General features: G+C 38.9%; 2 protein-coding genes across 3 annotated transcripts in view; one reads left to right on the top strand and one right to left on the bottom strand.

Moving 5' to 3' along the window:
- Nucleotides 1-12,644: 12,644 nt before the first annotated feature.
- LOC107600144 (isopentenyl-diphosphate Delta-isomerase 1-like) overlaps nucleotides 12,645-19,384 on the bottom strand; it is a 9,430-nt gene continuing 2,690 nt past the window's right edge. Inside the window, exons 1-5 of one of the 2 annotated variants that reach the window (XM_016291946.1) lie at nucleotides 17,797-18,104; nucleotides 16,099-16,271; nucleotides 15,864-15,956; nucleotides 14,710-14,840; nucleotides 12,645-13,308 (exon numbers count right to left, since the gene is read on the bottom strand). In XM_016291946.1, coding sequence (XP_016147432.1) covers nucleotides 12,991-13,308; nucleotides 14,710-14,840; nucleotides 15,864-15,956; nucleotides 16,099-16,271; nucleotides 17,797-17,918 — 837 coding nt within the window. In that variant the 5' untranslated portion in view covers nucleotides 17,919-18,104 and the 3' untranslated portion in view covers nucleotides 12,645-12,990. Of the gene's footprint in view, nucleotides 13,309-14,709; nucleotides 14,841-15,863; nucleotides 15,957-16,098; nucleotides 16,272-17,796; nucleotides 18,105-19,384 lie in introns of those variants that run through there. The other variant, XM_016291947.1, reaches the window with a different exon arrangement.
- The window catches only part of LOC107600166 (WD repeat-containing protein 37-like), a 29,161-nt gene continuing 28,707 nt past the window's right edge, over nucleotides 18,931-19,384 (top strand). The window contains exon 1 of the mRNA XM_016291992.1: nucleotides 18,931-19,148. The gene's annotated coding sequence lies outside the window, so the exon portion shown is untranslated. The remainder of the gene's footprint in view (nucleotides 19,149-19,384) is intronic.

Raw genomic sequence — 19,384 nt, forward strand, 5'->3', positions numbered from 1 at the left:
TTGCCTGTTTTTGCGGTTTCTGATCTTTGCCTGTTTTCCTGGATTTTTCCCTCTCGTCTCGCCCCTGTGATTCTGTCTGCCGATCGGTGACCTACGCTAGCCCTAGGACTATTCTTGTGTTTTGCCCGCCATATACCTGTTTGCCACTGCCTGTTTACCACATCTATTTAATAAAAGCTTGCAGATGGATCCACACGTCTCACGTCTCGTCAGCCCCGTTACATAAAGAGACATTTATTTGCTGGTTTCATACTGCCATCACAAAAAGTGCTTGGAAGGATTTCCATTTCCACTGGCCAATAACAAAAAAAAAACCTAGATTTTAAATGTGCTGTAAATATTACCATTCAGGTAGCTACACATCAACTTTAAGTAATGTGCTCAATCAAGATGCATAATGTTGCCCCGCTGTGACCTGAAAGAAAAAAAAAAACACCCACTGTTCTCAAGAGTAACAAGGCTGTGTTGTTTTTTGAGATGCAATGAGATGCTAAGTGTCTTTTATGTTTGCTCACTTACATGTCACTTAAGCAGAAGTCGAAAATGTTGGTGTGTGAACATCAGAGATAAAAGTGGTCTGAAAGGAAGAGGGAGAAGATAAAAGCGTTCTGGAGGCTGGGCCCGAGCACTACACAGAGAAAAAACAGGCAAACCACAAAGCCGGCTGCTGAAAAAAGCACCAATACATAGGTCATGAGCCACATGACACTGTGGGGTCCGCTGCGGATCCATGCAACACCCTCTTTCTCTCCTTCTCACTCTCACAGCGTGTTTGAGGGTTCTTCTGCTGCTCTGGGCAGACTCTGTCAAAGGGGGCATCGAGGCTGTTGTGAAGAAGCTCACTTCGTCTCTGGAGGGCTCGGAGATCATGTTTATCAGTGTCACACAGCTGACTGGTCTCTCCTCTGCAATGAGGAGCAGTGCACAAGCAAGAGCAGTCCTTCATTATGGATAGCTTAAATCCATTTTAATGGGTTAATTTGTTTCCATGGTAACTAAAATCAAATTTTCAAAAAAACCTGAGCACCAGAAAACTGTCAATGATTTGTTGCTCCATAAAAAAACATGCCTATAAAGAAATATTCACTGGTATATGCGTATGTGTGTGTGTGTGTGTGTGTATATATATATATATATATATATATATATATAGACTCTGTCAAAGGGGGCATCAAGGCTGTTGTGAAGAAGCTCACTTCGTCTCTGGAGGGCTCGGAGATCATGTTTATCAGTGTCACACAGCTGACTGGTCTCTCCTCTGCAACGAGGAGCAGTGCACAAGCAAGAGCAGTCCTTCATTATGGATAGCTTAAATTTGTTTCCATGGTAACTAAAATCAAATTTTCAAAAAAATCTGAGCACCAGAAAACGGTCAATGATTTGTTGCTCCATAAAAAAAACATGCCTATAAAGAAATATTCACTGGTATATGCATATGTGTGTGTGTGTGTGTGTGTATATATATATATATATATATATATATATATACTGTATATATATATATATTATATATATATTTTATGCTCACGGTCATGCTGATTTAATGTAAAATATGACAATAATAGACCTATATCATGAGTTATATTGTCATATGTGTTATCTAAAAAGCGATACATAATTTTCACATACATATATTCATTGAGTAGATGAAAAACATATATATTTATAAAATCTCCATAGTAAAATTTGTGTACATATGTTAATATCTATACAATGATTTTTATAGGGTATTTTATGTGGCAACCATATATCTCAACAATATATATTTTATTTATATATACAACATATATACAAAAAAATCTGTTTATATATGTTTTTGTTATATATTTTTTTAAATACATGTCTATCTTTTCTATTTTCTTAAATATAATCATATCATTAAAATATTTACTGACAGGTTTTTAGGATGATATATATGTACTAGGGCTGCCAGTCGATTCAAATTTTGATTCTAATTCTAATTGCATGATGTGGCTATTAATTCATCGAATTAACCGCAAATTAAATTTGGCTGTGAAAATACCCCCAAAAGATCAATTTAAAGCCATTATTGTGTCAAATGAGAAAAATAGATGTTAGAAAAAGTAGCTTTAGAAAGAAATATTTTATTTGATTCAACATAAAAATTATTATGCATAAACGTTTAGGTTTCAGTATTCAAATCAGCTTGGTTGCCAGCATTCTTCTTTTTCTCCTGGTTATCAATATTCTTCATTATTTTCTTTTCTCTTCCATAAAAGAAAGTAAGTGACACAGGTTTGAAACGACATGAGGTTGACTAAATGAACCTCAACTGTCACTTTAGTATTTATTTATTTTTTATTTTTTGAATGAAATGCTACTCTAAATAAGTTAAAGCTGCCAGTAGGTGGCGGTAAATGTCTTTATGAGTAAGTCATTGAGTCATTCATTCATTTATACTGTACATTCATTCATTCGATTCGTTCGAACTACTGATTAATGGCGTTACATTTTTTAATCACGTTATTTTTCTATTTTACTAATTAATTAATTTAACACGCTAAAATGACAGCCCTATATGTACATGACATATATGCCCCCCAAAAAATGTATTACATATACATAAACATACATTTGTATGGGCTAGATATGCTGCTATATGAAATTGTTCCAATTTCTAATAAGTTGCATATATGGTATTTATTTCATATATGGAAATTTAATAATTGCGCATTGGTTGACTACTGTTTTTATTTTTTTAACCTTATAACAAATTACACTGCATGTGAACCACAGCAAAAACACCCCGCAGTCAGGACTCGTGGATAAATTATTATTTTGGAATACACGCCATGTATCAAGTCTGAAGTCTTGGTATAAGAGGGGTGTTTTCTGAGGGCTGAGTGCCAAAATATTCAATTTTCTGTAGCTGTGTTTGTCTCACAGCGCTGCCAGGCAGTTACAGAAGATACCTAAGAGCTGTGAAATGAAGATGTTAACCACGGGCTATTTATACCTTCCCATCAGACCTCAGTGTGAATATACATGCACGTGTGTGTGAACCAAATCTGTGTGCAGCCGTGTGAGAGATTCACCATATGTTCAGCGAAGTTAGTGCTAGGAAAGTCTTAGTATTACTTAGTATTACCGCATAGAATTTCAGAAAAACACCATTTGTGTTACACATTTCATGATATATTCTGATACACAGTGGGGCCATTTAAAAAAAGGAACATATCAAGAAATCAATTTTAATTTTTTGACTAACATTTTTATATTTGAAATATAACTTGCAATTATAAATTCTTACATTAAAATTCTATCTATCTATCTATCTATCTATCTATCTATCTATCTATCTATCTATCTATCTATCTAATGTGTGTGTGTGTTTTATCCAGCTGTATTTATCCAATTTTAATACATCAAAGTGGAAGATATAGCACCAACATGTTAGAAAAAAAATACAAAATAAAAAACAGAATCACTAGTTGGAAAAAGGATCACTCCCCTCCTAAAAATGACTCAATCAGGTGTACCTTCTCAATGACACACAAAGCCGTTTGACTTTCAACTGTGATCAACTGTGGTCATTTTGATCAGCTCAGCATGAAAATAGCTTTCCTGGAGCATTTCAATTCCGTTAGTAGCGCAACTGAAGCAAACAATCAACTATGGGTGGCAAGGAACTGTCAAAAGATCTCTGGGATAAAGTTGTGGACAGGCACAAGTCAGGAGATGGATACAAAAAAAATCCAAAGGTTTTATCAATGCCTAGAAGCACAGTGAAGTCTATTATTAAGAGGTGAAAGGTATTTGGTACGACACAGACCCTCCCTGGATCAGGACGTCGCTCCAAACTGGATGAACGAGCCAGGAGGAAACTAAGAGGCGACCAAGAGACCTACAGCAACTCTGAAGCAGCTGCAGGAATTGATGACAAAGAGTGGTCATTGTGTGCATGTGACCACAATATCACAGATTCTCCACAAATGTGGCTTGTGAAAGGTTGCAAGAAAAAAAGCCACTCCTCAAGAAAGGCCACATGCAGTCAGACTGAGCTTCGCCAAAACACACCTTGAAGATTCTGAGGCAGATGAGACTAAAATTAAATTATTTGGCCTCAACACCAAACGATATGTCTGGCAGAAATCCAATCCAGCTGAGCATCCAGATAACAGCATTCCTGCAGTAAAGCATGGAGCTGGTGATGTCCTGTTATGGGCTGTTTCTCTGCAGCAGGGACTGGAGCACTCGTCAGGATAGAAGGAAAAATGGATGGGGCAAAATACCGTCAAATTCTTGAGGAACATCTGCTGCCCTCTGCCAGAAAGCTGCCAATGGGAAGAAGGTTTACCTTCCAACATGACAATGACCCAAAGCACACAGCAAAACTGAGCACACAGTGGCTGAAGGAGAAAAAGCTGAATGTCCGTATATGGCGTCGTCAGAGCCCAGACTTAAACCCCACTGAAAATCTGTGGAATAACTTGAAGACTGCAGTCCACAAACTCTCTCCATCAAATTGAACTGAACTTAAGCAGTTCTGCAAAGAAGAGTGGCCAAATATCGCAAATGTGTAGAGTTAAAATAGACATATCCCAACAGACTAAAGGCTGCAACAAAATACTGACACAAGGGGCTGATCCGTTTTCCAACTCTGTGATTCCATTTTTTTTTTTTTCTGACATGTTGGTGTTTTAGCTTTCATTTGGATGCTATAAGTTGCACTGAGTAAATACAGCTGGATAAAGCAAAAACTTAATTTCAGGCTGCAGAGTAACAAAATGTGATTATTTTAAAGAGGGGTGATTCTTCGCTATACCCACTGTATACATATGTTCACATATTATTTATGTTATTTAGTCAATGTCATATTGTTCCAGACCTTTATTTCTGTGTAGTTTTTAGTGTTCAGATCAAATATGGCATCATTGATGAATGACTGAATATTATTAGTAAATTAGTATCATTAAATGGGAAAGATCTGCGTTAAGATTCCTGAAAAGACATGATAGTGAGTAAATCATTTTCATGTTTAGGTGCACTATTCCTTTAAAGCTCCAGTCTTTTCACTGCACGGGTGCTGTGTGGAATGAAAATCGAGGAACAGATGGTTCACCTCAGGATTCTCGCCGACTATGAAAAAGCCTCCGACATTTGCGGCCTTCATCTCTGACCCTTCTTTCAGAGATCAAACATCTCTGAGGAAAAGAGTGCAGTTACACTTTTGCAGATACATCACGTATAGAGCTATAAAAAGCCAGTACATGGGCTCACTCAAATGTGAGAGCAGCTTATGATTAGCAGCGTATCTTACTGACAATTTCATGGCAGCATATTAACCTGGGGGTTAAAATTAAAATTAAATTAACCGCTTGCCCCCGGTTCACAATTTTAGCCTGTATCATCACCCAAAAGCTCACACAGAAAGACTGTGACTTTTGCAGTCAGTGTGCATCTTTTACGGTAACGTCAGGTTGCCATGGCAACAGATTAGCAGTAGTCATCTTGGGATGTGGAAGCAAATGAAGTAATTAATCTATCATGCTCTAATGAGCACAAACCCACTGTCTCTTCAAGTCGATCATATTTCATTGAATGTGGCTTATAGTTGAGGGTAGGGTCAGCTGCTTGGAATGATAAAATCAATCAAGTATCTATCACTGATGCACTATAATCATTCAGATAGTGACTCATGGCCTGCATCAAAACATGTCTACTTTGTGTCTTGCTTAACTGCAAATTCTGTCCATCGGGCATTTGTCTAGTTGTGAACAGCCTGTGTGAATTCAGTAATCGTTGCTCAGTATTCACTGTGATGGCAGTGTCATCAAGCCTGATAATATCAGCCGACCAGCAAGAAAGACGCAGACTGATATTCTGCTAGATATACTGAATCATCATGGTTGATAAGATGAGATCTATGCAATAGCACTATTATCAGCTGAGTACAGAGCACTATTACTCGGGACAGAACTGTCCCAATTGTGAGTTTTTAATATTGATTGACGGCAGATAAAAAAATTGAACCTGATGCAATAAAACCATATGAATCAAGACACAAGCGCCTTATGTGATAAACAGATTTATTTATTGTGCACCAAGCAAGCACATCCGAGCTTCCGTTTATCATATTTGATGTGCCCTATGTGCAATGATCCATATGATTAATAGTTCAAATTAAATCTGTTTATCATATAAATTTATCATGTCTTTTTAGAATTATGTCTTATGTGTGCTGAAGCTCGTATGTGTTTTAAACAACATGGGGGTGAGTAATAACAAAATGTTCATTTCTGGGTGAACTAACCAATATCATAACTACCAATACATTTTAATTTAATGAAAAGTTGCTGTGTGGGATGTGTGGGTGAAGGTACATATTCCAGCTTCTCAGCTGTCTGGGGTAGGCTGATAACAACTAAGCAGTACTTTTCTGCTACTTTTTGCTGTTTTACTCTGCATCTCACGGATATTTCTACAACTTTGTCCTAGGTCTCTACTTTTGCCTCTCAATCTCTCTCTTTCCTTTTCTCCTCTAAAAGAGATCCTGTGATCAGCAGAAATCAGTAATGCACCGAACATGATGTACAGATGGAGAGATCCTTAAAAAGAAATGATATTAACCTCGTTTGAAGGAAATGTAAATGGTGTTTGCCTATTGAGGACTCACTGCCACAGCACTAAGGCCTTGAAATGTGATTGTTAAACTGTTATGGTTGGTTATTAGGTGGTTACGTACTGGCCTGTAAGTCAAAATAGTCCATTCTCAAGTGATGGTCGCACTACACTTTTAATTCCACTGACTTACATTCATACACATGTGAATGCAGGAGACTGAAAACACAAGCTTATGCAAATTATACCGTGTTCCAAAGCTCAAGTTTGGTGAATGCTGACATGCGAATTCATAATCCTAGATGTCTGATCAACTGGAGAATGGCGTGACATCTTAGCTGAATTAAAAAAGAAATACGCAGAGTGAAAAGCAAGTGTGATGGCTCAGAAGGTAAGAGTACAATTCTCATCAACAAGCCAAATGGTTTTAGTGTCAGTTTGTAACATTTATATCTCTTTAGTACAAAAGGTGCAAGTCAAGTTATGAGAAATCAAGAGTTTCTATAGCTTTCTGTTGCTAGCTGCTTTTACTGACATGAATTATGGAGTGCACTTAACTAATGATAGAAGGTGTGGATGTAGTCAGGCCTTCACACCCTGTCACTAGCAGTTAGGACAGATAGGCTATATGTCAGTCAGGATGGCTTGTGGGAGGGAATTATACAGCCAGAGCCATTTCTCTCTGTCATCATGACGGTCTGGCTGGCTCTGCTCTCTTTCTGTGGCAGTTTTCTCTGTTGCCTGTTTTCCGTCTGTGAACTTCTGAGGAAGTTGCCCACATTTTCACTGACTTGAGAGCCAAATAAAACAGAATACATTACTACTTCACATTCCCCAAAACAACGCTGCATCAGGAGTTCAGACCAAGAAGAGGCCTTTACTCCTATTTGGTATGATAACGGTCATTCTAAAAAAAAAAAAAAACTTCATGAGGTTCACCGTAACCCTACCTCAAACCCATCCTCTTACAAGCACAGTGTTACCAACGTTCATTTGAGAGTGAGATATTTCTTTCCACATACAAAATAACTTTCTCGCGATGGCGCTGACGCTGATGGCTGCCTCCGTGGCGTGCTCCGCAGTTGTTTTTATGTTTTTGTTAGTTTGTCCTGTCTTTAGTTATATCCCTACAATCAGTTTCACCAGAGACGAATTGCTGGACATTCGGAAGTACACACCACCTGATATTTCACCGGTTTTCGATTATTCTGATGTTTTGCTGGACATTGTAGTCGGGGGAACTGTGGCGCTGATCAAGCGCTTCAGGACGCGCAGACGGTGGAAGCAAGCCGGCACGCTCGTGAAGCTCAGGCAGCGCGGATTCAGAACAGCGTTGCCTAGCATCCATCTGGCGAACCTCCGCTCTCTACCCAACAAAACGGACGAGCTCCTTCTGCTCTCCGGGACAAATAAGGATTTTTCAAACCCTGCTGCTCTGTGTTTCACGGAAACCTGGCTGAAAGACGCCATTCCGGACAGCGCGTTGAGTCCGCCGGGCTTTCAGCTGTTCAGAGCGGACCGCGACGCAGAATCAACGGGGAAATCACGCGGTGGCGGTACATGCTTTTACATCAATGAGAGGTGGTGTACAGATGTAACTGTGTTAAAGAAGATGTGCTGTTCAGATCTAGAAGTGCTCTTCATAAACTGTAAGCCGTTCTATTCGCCGCGGGAGTTTTGCTCATTCATTCTCGTCAGTGTCTACATTCCTCCGCAAGCACACGTGAGCTCCGCTTTACAGAAACTCGCTGATCTGATCACAGACACAGAACAACAACACCCGGACTCTGTTTTAATCATTCTCGGGGACTTTAATAAAGCCAATCTCTCCCGTGAACTGCCAAAATACAGACAGCACATCACATGTCCCACCAGAGACAGTAATATATTGGATCACTGTTACACCACAATAAAGAATGCATATCACTCTGTTCCACGAGCAGCTTTGGGGCTCTCTGATCACTGCTTAGTTCATCTTATACCGACCTACAGGCAGAAACTGAAATCAGCTAAACCTGTATTAAGGACTGTAAAAAGATGGACTAATGAAGCAGAGCAGGATTTAAAAGCTTGTTTTGACCTTACTGATTGGAGTGTTTTTGAAGCTGCTGCCACCAATCTGGACGAGCTCACAGAGACCGTAACATCTTATATCAGTTTCTGTGAAGACATGTGCATTCCTACCAGGACTCATTTAACCTATAGCAACGACAAACCATGGTTCACTGCAAAACTCAGACAGCTACATCAGGCCAAAGAAGATGCTCATAGGAAGGGGGACAATGTCTTGTACAAACAGGCTAAATACACACTGGAAAAGGAGATCAGAGTGGCAAAGAGGAATTATTCTGAAAAAATTATTTTTACTTGTTCTATTTTTATTTTTATTTTTTTAATCTGTGTTTTTTGTTCTGTCACTGTCATTCTGTTACACTGTGGAAGCTTCTGTCACGAAAACAAATTCCTCGTATGTGTAAACATACCTGGCAATAAAGCTAATTCTGATTCTGATTCTGATTCTGATAATGTAATAAAATTGTAACATTCTGTTTAGTTAGTTTCATTATCATGGACTTTTAGTTTTACAAGTTTCCTGTCTTCCTTTGTTGAGTTTTCCCGCCACTCTTGTGTTGGACACTCCCTTTAGTTCGTTATCACTGTTTATTTCAAGGCGCTGTGGAATCCTTGATTCTGATTGGTCAGTCGCGACATTCCAATGTATGTTATCCCTCGATACCAACCGGTAAAAGCTAATAACACAGGCTCATCCGGGTAACTGAAGTCGGCGCTATACTCTTGCCAGTAATAGTTTTTTCTTGGTGGAATCTGTGCGTTTGTTTAGTTAATACAATATTAAAACTTGATTCAAAACTGTATACGATTATTGAATTATGTCATCCTGGTAACGCGGACTCGCTCTCTCGTTTCATACAAATGCAGCTGCTGTCATTTTGCTAAGATTGTTCTGTACGCTTTAATGGATTATAAGATAACTAACAAACTAACATTTTCGTCTTAAATCTTTTATCGCCATAATTATTTATGTGATGAAATGTTGTGTAATAAGAGGTGTGACTGCACCGTATCCCTTAAATGTTCGTCTAGTTTGAATTTGCCGCTTGCTCGCAACTGCTGTTTTCACGGAAGCTTTGCGTTCAAATATTTCAACTCAAATCAATATTTTGTGTCTAATTATTTACTTATGTGGTAAGTAGTCGTGTAATAAGCGGGATAATGTACATTCAGCTGGTTATATCGCTGAACAACCCCCTTCGGGGTGAGGCATTTATTCTGCGATAACAACCAGCTGGATGTACATGATCCCTTACGTATTTAAGTTCCTCTTTGTTCACCTTTCAGTTATCTGGTTTTGTTTGTGCATTGCACTCTGTCTCGTGTGTTGGATTACCCATATCTTCTTTGTTGTTGGGACTTAATTAAATAAAATAGACTTTTTGTTATCATCTTCATCTGCCTGAGATCGTGACAAAAATATTGTTCAACTAACATTTTGCCAGTTAATTTATCTGTTTTTGCTCCACCAACACAAATATTTCCAAACAAAGTCTGTTTTGCATTGCCATGAAACACTCACTGCTAGTAAGTCAAGTCAAGTCAAGTCACCTTTATTTATATAGCGCTTTTAACAATACAGATTGTGTCAAAGCAACTGAACAGCATTAATTAGGAAAATAGTGTGTCAATAATGCAAAATGACAATCGTAAACACTCATTTTTCAGTTAAAGACAGTTCATCATTCAATTCAGTGATGTCATCATCCAGCTCAGTTTAAATAATATCTTTGCAATCAAGTCAACGATAACGCTGGAAATGAAGTGTCCCCAACTAAGCAAGCCAGAGGCGACAGCGGCAAGGAACCAAAACTTCATCGGTGACAGAATGGAGAAAAAACCTTGGGAGAAACCAGGCTCAGTCGGGGGGCCAGTTCTCCTCTGACCAGTAGTAGTAGTGTTTTGTTGCTGAATGAATCAGTTAGATGAATGATTCACTGACTCACTCATGAAAGCAGCATCTCATTTCGAAGGCTGTGTAAGCTGGAAGTCACATTTCTCGGTCTCGTACGCCATCAAGGCCCTTTGAAAGCCTTTTGAAGCCTCTGATATGAGAACAGCATTCGAAAAGCAACGATTATAAAGTCGTCACATTCTTTGTGAGATGATTGAAATGTGGCCACATTTGATTAATCTATTCCCTCATTTTAGCTAAATTATGACCATATTGTAGTACTAATTCATTCCCTCATTTTAAGTAGCACAACTTTGATTTCAAGTAATCTTGTTTGTTGAAATCAAACACCTACAGTAAGTGGCGTAATGTTACCGGTTTGTTTACTTATACAACATTGTCTGAACGGTGGGCAATGAAACACCTTAATGGTAAGAACCTGGAGAAATCAAGTCAAAACCAGTCTTAAAGGGTTAGTTCACTCAAAAATGAAAATTAGGCTGCGTTTTACTCACCCCCGAGGCATCCTAGGTGTATATGACTTTTCTTCTTTCAGACGAATCCAGTCAAGTCAAGTCAAGTCAAGTCAAGTCAAGTCTGCTTTATTGTCTTCCACATGTACAGCACATACACACTTAATGTAGCTTGTGCCAACAGTTGTAGACGGAAGCTGCTCCGGGCGAATGACGTATGAGGTCGGCTTGAGACGGTGAGTCTCGTGAAAACCGATGTTTGTTTACAGGAGCAAAGGAAGCAAAGTTTCCTTACTTTTTCCTTACAAAGGAAAACCATTCTCCTCTTGGCTTATATCGAAATCCTCTGACATTCTCCTTTACAAATCCTCGTTTTGTACTTCTAATTCTTGACCATTGTTTTGTTTTGATCTCTCCGCTGCGCTTCCGCGTGCACACAAACACACACACACACACACAGACACAGACTTTATGATTTTTATATAGTACAAACCGTATCTTCTATTCCCTACCCCTCACAAATAACTACTGGCATTTTTAGATTCAAAAAAGCATCAGACCAGTATTTTTGGATATTGCAATCTTTGGGACATTTTGTCCCCATAATGTCGGGTATACCTGAACCTCTCTCTCTCTCTCGCTCTCTCTCTCTCTCTCTCTCTCCTTAATTCCAACCATTCTACAATCAAAATCATTCTAATCAAGTATGAACTTTAAAATGATTTAAAAAATATGGATTATGGATGCTGTTTGCTAGGACCAGAATCAGTGTTACTACTGGATATATTACTTACTTGGATATATTGATTACTAAACTTGGATATATAGATATGTTTGATTTGACCACTGATATTACACTTTGGGACGTAACTTGTCGTGTAGCCTACTGTTAAAATGGGCAAAAAGTCATATCTGCAGACCAGAGTATCACGGAGACATATTTTGCCACCAGTCACAACACATTCACATAGCAACGCCTCGGCAACTACCCAGAACACCCTAGGATGATATCAGTGCATTTTGCACAGGAACCATCTCCTTCAGAAAATCTGTTAAAAATATCATCTTATTTTTTTATTAAATACCATTATAAAATGTATATTATAAAATAAAATGCATTTATGATTACACTATGAAACGTTTGAGGTTAGCAATAATTTTTCCAGTGTTCCAGTTCCAATTGTTCCTTTGAGCTTTCTATTTATCACCGTTTCCAAAAAAATGTGAAGCACTACTCTTTTCAAACATTGATAATAATCAGAAATGTTTCTCGAGCAGCAAATCAGCATATTAGAATGATTTCTGAAGATCATGTGACACTGAAGACTGCACTTGAAAATTCAGCTTTGATCACAGCAATAAATTACATTTTACAATATATTCAAATAGAAAACAGTTCTTTTAAATTGTAATAAAAGTCACAATATTGTTGATTTTGCTGCATTTTTAATCAAATGTTTTGATCGGCTTTTAAAAATGCCCAAACACACCGTATTTTATAATTAAAAAAAAGTTATTATTGACAGGAACATATAAGTGATGAATGGATGGATCCATCATAATTTTACATATTCATTTTCTAAAAATTGTGAAATGAACGGGTTGAAATAAATGAGACTATGAAGAGCGCACATTTTATTTGACTTCTCTAATAATTACTTTACATAACTGTAAACCTCACAATGAGTCCTGATAGTTTTATCTACACAAAATATTCCTTCAAAAGCACAGTCTCTCATATGAAACTAGGCACTTCACACAAATGGACAGTGTTTGTTAGCAATAAAATGCTCATTTATTCATGTAGCAGTTTGAAAAGTGGATTCAAGTTCTAATCTACCAATCAGAACTTTAATGCTAAAATAAAACTCCCTGCCTGTCCAAACATTTACAAACAATAAGACAAGCCCTTCATGGCCAAGCTGTCCAGTCTTTTTATAAACCGTTAAAGTCCTCTCCAGACGTGGCCTACATGCGGTGGATCCCGTCGTGGTCGATGAACTGTTTGAGGTTATGGAGGTTGTCCCACCACTTCAAGAGGAAGGTTTCTGCGATCAGGCTGAACCAGGGTGTGATCTCCAGCTCTTTCCTCTTGGCTTTCTCCAGGATCTCCTTCAGCTCCTCTTTGGACACGTAGCAGTGGCTCTGGATCTCGTTGGGGTCTGGATTCAGATCCACGTCTTTCTGCATGAAGAGGATGTAGTCGATCTCGTGCTCGCCCCAGACGCCGTCTGACTGGGCTTTGTAGTGGATGCGGGTCAGGTAGGTCATCTCTTCTGGAGGCACCTGGGATAACAAGCAGCTTAGGCTTTAGCTGTAAATAATGCTGAATACAGGGTTTCATGAAGGTACAATTAAGACTTTCTAAAACCTTTTTAAGACCAAGCTGAGGAATAAATTGAAGGGAATGCAATACGTATAAACGTCTAGGGAGCAGACAAGGAGTTGTACTAGCAACACTTCAAAGTTCGAAAAATACAACTTCCGACAGATCTTCATTGCTTTTTAATTTAGGTTTCAAAAAAATGAATCATTCTTTATAACTTTGACTGTACGCCTTATCACACTGCAAAATAAACTGATGTTCTTGCTGAGTATTTTTGTCTTGCAAATGTCTAAAGATTCTTAAAATCAAGACACATTTACTTAAGAAGCAGACTGACATAAGATGTCTTGTTTTCTGATCAGTTGATCAATATGAAGTGAGTTTATGATGGAACTCTCTGCTACGATTTAAAGGGGTCATATGACGTTGCTAAAAAAGAACATTATTTTGTGTATTTGGTGTAATGAAATGTGTTTATGTGGTTTAAGGTTCAAAAAACACATTATTTTCCACATACTGTACATTATTGTTTCTCCTCGCCTTTCTGAAACGCATTGATTTTTACAAAGCTCATCGGTCTGAAAAGCGAGGTGTGCTGTGATTGGCCAGCTATCCAGTGCGTTGTGATTGGCCGAATACCTCAAGCGTGTGACAGAAATGTTACGCCCCTCACCATACTGTGATGCCGTCCGGCCAGAGCGACGAGACAAAAACATTAAAACCCATTATAAACGAGGCATTTGTTGCATCCAGTGGGGACATAATTACTGATTTTATAAAAAAGGTACTTACAGGCAGAACAGCCGGCATTGTAGTCTACTCTACCAGGATCAGGAAACAGTCCTCCATAAAATGCGCTGCACACATCTGAATATTTGGGTTGAACTGTTCTGGAACAGTGTTGTAAATACAACTTAACCACTGATTTCTAGTCGTGTCCTCTTTTGGAAGACCAAACAAAGTATTTTCGCTTTCACAACGAAGCACAGCGCCTTCACGACATGGCAGCGGCGGCAGCAATACTACAGCGAGAATCAAAGTTACGCCTTCTTTCTTTGCGTGAACATTTGGGCGGCATTATGCAAATCTTCCCACATAGTGACGTAGACATGTGGGGGCGTGTTAGAACGAGCCGTTTTAGGGGGGCGTGGACGAGTCTTAACTTTTATAAAGAATATCTCTTTGGATTTGAGACTTTAGTCTTTGCAACTTCAGGGATCTTATCTATTCACGAACAGCTTGTAACACTCCAAAGAGAAAGGAAAACTTGAAAATTGCATCATATGACCCCTTTCAAGACCTTTTTGGGCCTTAATTTGTGGAAGGGCGAATCAAGACTGTAAGCCGTGTTGTCTCAGTACCTGATCGGTGGGAATGCCCAGCTCGGCTTGCAGGCGTCTCTGTGCGGCGCGGCGGACCCCGATGGCATCCTGCTCCTCCAGTTCACTGGCAGTGTGGAGAGGGTGACTGCAGCAAGCGTTGGTAAAACAGCCTGGAAAAGCATATCAAACAACCCAAGCTTTATTTCAGCTTATGATAACATATTAAAAGGGTTCTAAAATCTGATTGGATGAGTCATTTTTTAATTATGCTCACCTCTCCGTACTCTATATTTATAAAGACCAGATACCTATAAAGCATATTACTTTCGGACAAATTGGTTTTTGTGATCATTATTATTTATACATTTAGAAATGTATTGAACATTGGTGTTTTTATCATATAGTCAACCTTTTATAATAGCAATAAACAAAGGCTTATTATGCCGTTTTGTGTCATGTCTAAGTGCAAACCAACGGATTGATGGAGAGTGAGTACTTGGGGCCAGATTTACTAATCAGTGCAATTCAGAATGAGACCGCAGTCCCAGAAAAGTACAGATGGGAGTGGAAACTCCTACAAATGCACACAAAAATAACTGGATCCATGTTTTTTCATCACTACGTTTTACAGTGAGTTTTTTTTAATGCCAAAAGAGGGGTTGCGCTGGTGCAAGCTGCTAGTAAATCTGGCGTCTTCCTCACCAGTTGTGTTACTATTTGCTATGTAATTACACATTTATGAGGGAAAAAAACCCCACACAAATTTAGTATTGAATTTAGGAAATTAGCAAAATGCAAGAGTAAAACTTTATGAACACCCAGTGTTGTTAACGCTAAACAAAAACTATACAAATTGTTTTGGTAATTGAAATAAAGCTGAACAATTTGGGAAAAGTTGCCTTGACAACTATAACATTAAACGGACTAAAACTAAAATAGAAATAAATTAATTTAGATAGAAATACTGACAAAAGCACATACTAAAGACTTAATCCAGAATTATAACGGAAAATATAACAGCTAATTCTAATAGATAATGCAAAATAGGAATTAATAGTATAAAAGTATATAAATAATATTAAAATAACACACACACACACACACACACACACACACACACACACACACACACACACCCACACACACACACACACAGACACACAACACACACACACACACACACACACACACACCTGGAAAAGTGATTTTGGCATTGGATCTCTGCTGAAGGAGCAGCTTCTCCTCGCTGTTAAACAGGAAAACACTGAATGCTCGATGCAATAATCCTGTCGGTGAGGAAGCCAGGAAATCATTTATTTTTAGCCTTTATATATTAAATAAATAAAAGAGTAGAAAAGTTTGTTAACTTTTTAGGGCCAGTGCACATACTTTATAAATCAACAGTAAAGCATCATGCGCATACGTTACCTTTCTCAATATTTGAGTTGAGATGGCAGTTTTTCTTGCTGTCAGCTCCAATCTTTCGGTCATTGTCGTCGATGAGGATGCACATCTCTGCAAGCAACTGCACCTGCTTCTCATCCAGATGATCCGTGTTAATCTCCGGCATCCTTACAGGTGAACTGAGCCGTCTGACCTGACTGTGCACACACACACACACACACACACACACACACGTCTGGTCAGCTATCCTTGTGGGGACATTCCATAGGCATAATGGTTTTTATACTGTACAAACTGTATGTGCTATTGCCCTACACCAACACTACCCCTAAACCTACCCCTCACAGGAAACTTTCTGCAGTTTTACTTTCTCAAAAAAACTCATTCTGTATGATTTATAAGCTTTTGTACCCCTGGGGACCACAATTTAGGTCCCCACCGTGACACGAGTCCCCATGAGTCTGTGTGTATTCAGGTTTAAGTCCCCACCAGAATATATAAACCTGTACACACACACACACATTCTCACTCACACACTAACTCACATTCTCACTCACACACTCACATATACACACACACTCACATATTCTCACACACTCACATACAGTGGGTACGGAAAGTATTCAGACCCCCTTAAATTTTTCACTCTTTCACTGTATACACACACACTCACATATTCTCACACACAATCTAAAAACATGTATATAAATAATAATTCATTATGGTAAACTGATGTCAACATTTTAATTGTTTAATATCGAAAGATATATATATATATATATATATATATATAAACCCTATTAAATAAATTTAATCACAATTACACTTAAAAAAAGTTTTACTTAAATAATAGCCAAAAAGCATTAGCTTAATAATAACTAAATAAATTGGGGAAGTCGTGGCCTAATGGTTAGAGAGTCGGACTCATAACCCAAAGGTTGTGGGTTCGAGTCTTGTACCGGCAGGGATTGTGAATTCCGCCTGCAATACCACAGCTGTGTCTCATTTAGAAGACTGCACCCTCCGGTGTTTTATTTTGTTCAATGTTTGAGGAGCTGCACCATACCTACAGCAGGCATCTATTAGAGAAAAAAGGAGGAGGTTATTAAAAACAAAGTTTATCCGTTTTGACCGAGGCGAATTAAGGGAAGTTGTAAACACCACATCTGCGCTTGTGTGTACGTTACAGCTGCCGGCGCCGGCATTTTTCAAATGAACAACGGTTGTTCACGGCGACGCAAAGCATTGTGGGTTATCTGTAGCAGCGAAGGATACACCTCATGCATCCTCCGAACTCCTGTGAAAGAAGGTCGCATTCGGAGTGTCCTACTTGCTTTTCTGAATGAGACACAGCTCACGACTGAGGTGCCCTTGAGCAAGGCACCGAACCCCCAACTGCTCTCCGGGCGCCGCAGCATAAATGGCTGCCCACTGCTCCGAGTGTGTGCGTGTGAGTGCACTTTGGATGGGTAAATGCAGCGTTCTGAGTATGGGGCACCATACCTGGCCACATGTCACATGTCACGTCACTTAAACATGCAGATATTTGTATAAATAATATTAAGTACAGAACTTAAATGATAAATAAATATTGTGCAATAATTATTACAACAACAAAAAATGAGCTTAGCATTGTGCTAAATTAAAAGGAAGCATTATTTAATAAGGCCTGTAAACCCCGCAGCTCGTGAAGTGCACAGTATGAATGTTTGCTGCACTCACCTGTACAGAAGCGCGTGCTGTCGAGCAGGTAGATGAAGAGTTCGAGCTCGTGCTGCGGCTTTATTTACTCTGAAGAGCAGCGCAGCCGCAGATCTGCCCGCCGCCCATAGCAACCGCGCCATGAGCGCACAGCGCGCTGACCAATCACAGCCCAGCACTCTACAGACACGCCATCACGCCACACAACACTGTACTGTACTTCTGCTCTACGAGCCAGCGATACAGCAGCGCTTCACACACTCACACCGCCGGAGCGCTGATGCTCGAGCTGTCTTTATAACGCACTGAACACCGCTTAATCTGACGAGCACACCGACTCCCCGCCCACACGTGACATTCATGCCAAAGGTTTTGATTGGCTGTTGGGAATGAAGCCGTCCTCGGATTGGTGAATATTCATCTAGGCTGTCTTCCGGGTGTGGTTGACAGGAAAAGCCGAGGGAAATCAAGCAAGCAAGACGTTAAAAGTTATACTGTTAATAGTTAATAACAATTCATATTTATATTAATATTAATAGTTAATATTAATTTAATCATTATGATTAAATTATTATACTGGAAATATCAACACATTTTAGGACAATTTAAAAATATATATAAATAAATAAAATAACAATTATTATTATTATTACTAAAACAAACAACAACAATAATAATAATAATTTTGAAAAGATATTTAAAAAATACAGTCGTAATCAGTAATGTAATTGATGTCAACATTATTTAAATGAATAAACAATAGTTGTTCACATGAAATTATATTTCTATCTGACATCTCATGTAATCGATTTGTTTTCGCATTTAGTTGACTATCTAATATTATAAATAATTTGTATTAATATACATAGCTTCCATATGTGACCCAAAATATTTTTTTTCACATAGTTGTCTCATCTTTCGTCTTTTAAAAAAAATCTCCGTCTGTTATAAAGGCAATGTAACATTTCTCTGTAATCTGAATTATTAATAATTGAATGATTATAATTTGTTTACAAATATAGTTGCATATGCGTTTTTGTGGAGAGATTTACCTAGACGTTTTAGTATTAGTACATACAGGAGAAAAAAAGTATTATGAACATCATATCTATGTGAATACCGTTGAGACTTTTATTTTGAAGTGTTACATCCGGCCGGAGGCCGTCACATTCGCTGTCATTTCCTCTTGCTTCACACTCTGCTGACAGTGTCGGGTTTGATAAAAAAAACACAACATCAAAGTGTGAAAATCCCGGTGAATTAGTTGAGCGGATCAGCAGTGTGTGTGTGTGTGTGTGTGTGTGGGTCATGCTGGAGGACTCCGACACACAGCACCCCACCATCAGCGACTGACAGACGCGCTCGCAATAACTGTGAGTATGACTGAAAGCGGAGGCGCTGCTGTTTGTCGTGATGGAGGATTAGCTGATGATCAGGCGAGTTAGACTTTCTCATCACAGCTGCTGTCAGACACACCTGACACACGGGGCCCGCGTGTTTTACTGGGTTAGTGCTGCTTTAACCGAGCAGGCCAGCTGACCTTGCCTCAAACTGTGTGTGTGTGTGTGTGTGTGTGTGTGTGTGTGTGTGTGTGTGTGTGTGTGTGTGT

This window comes from Sinocyclocheilus grahami, unplaced genomic scaffold (genome assembly GCF_001515645.1).
Source record: "Sinocyclocheilus grahami isolate Dianchi unplaced genomic scaffold, SAMN03320097.WGS_v1.1 scaffold279.1, whole genome shotgun sequence".
Taxonomy (NCBI): Eukaryota; Metazoa; Chordata; class Actinopteri; order Cypriniformes; family Cyprinidae; genus Sinocyclocheilus; species Sinocyclocheilus grahami.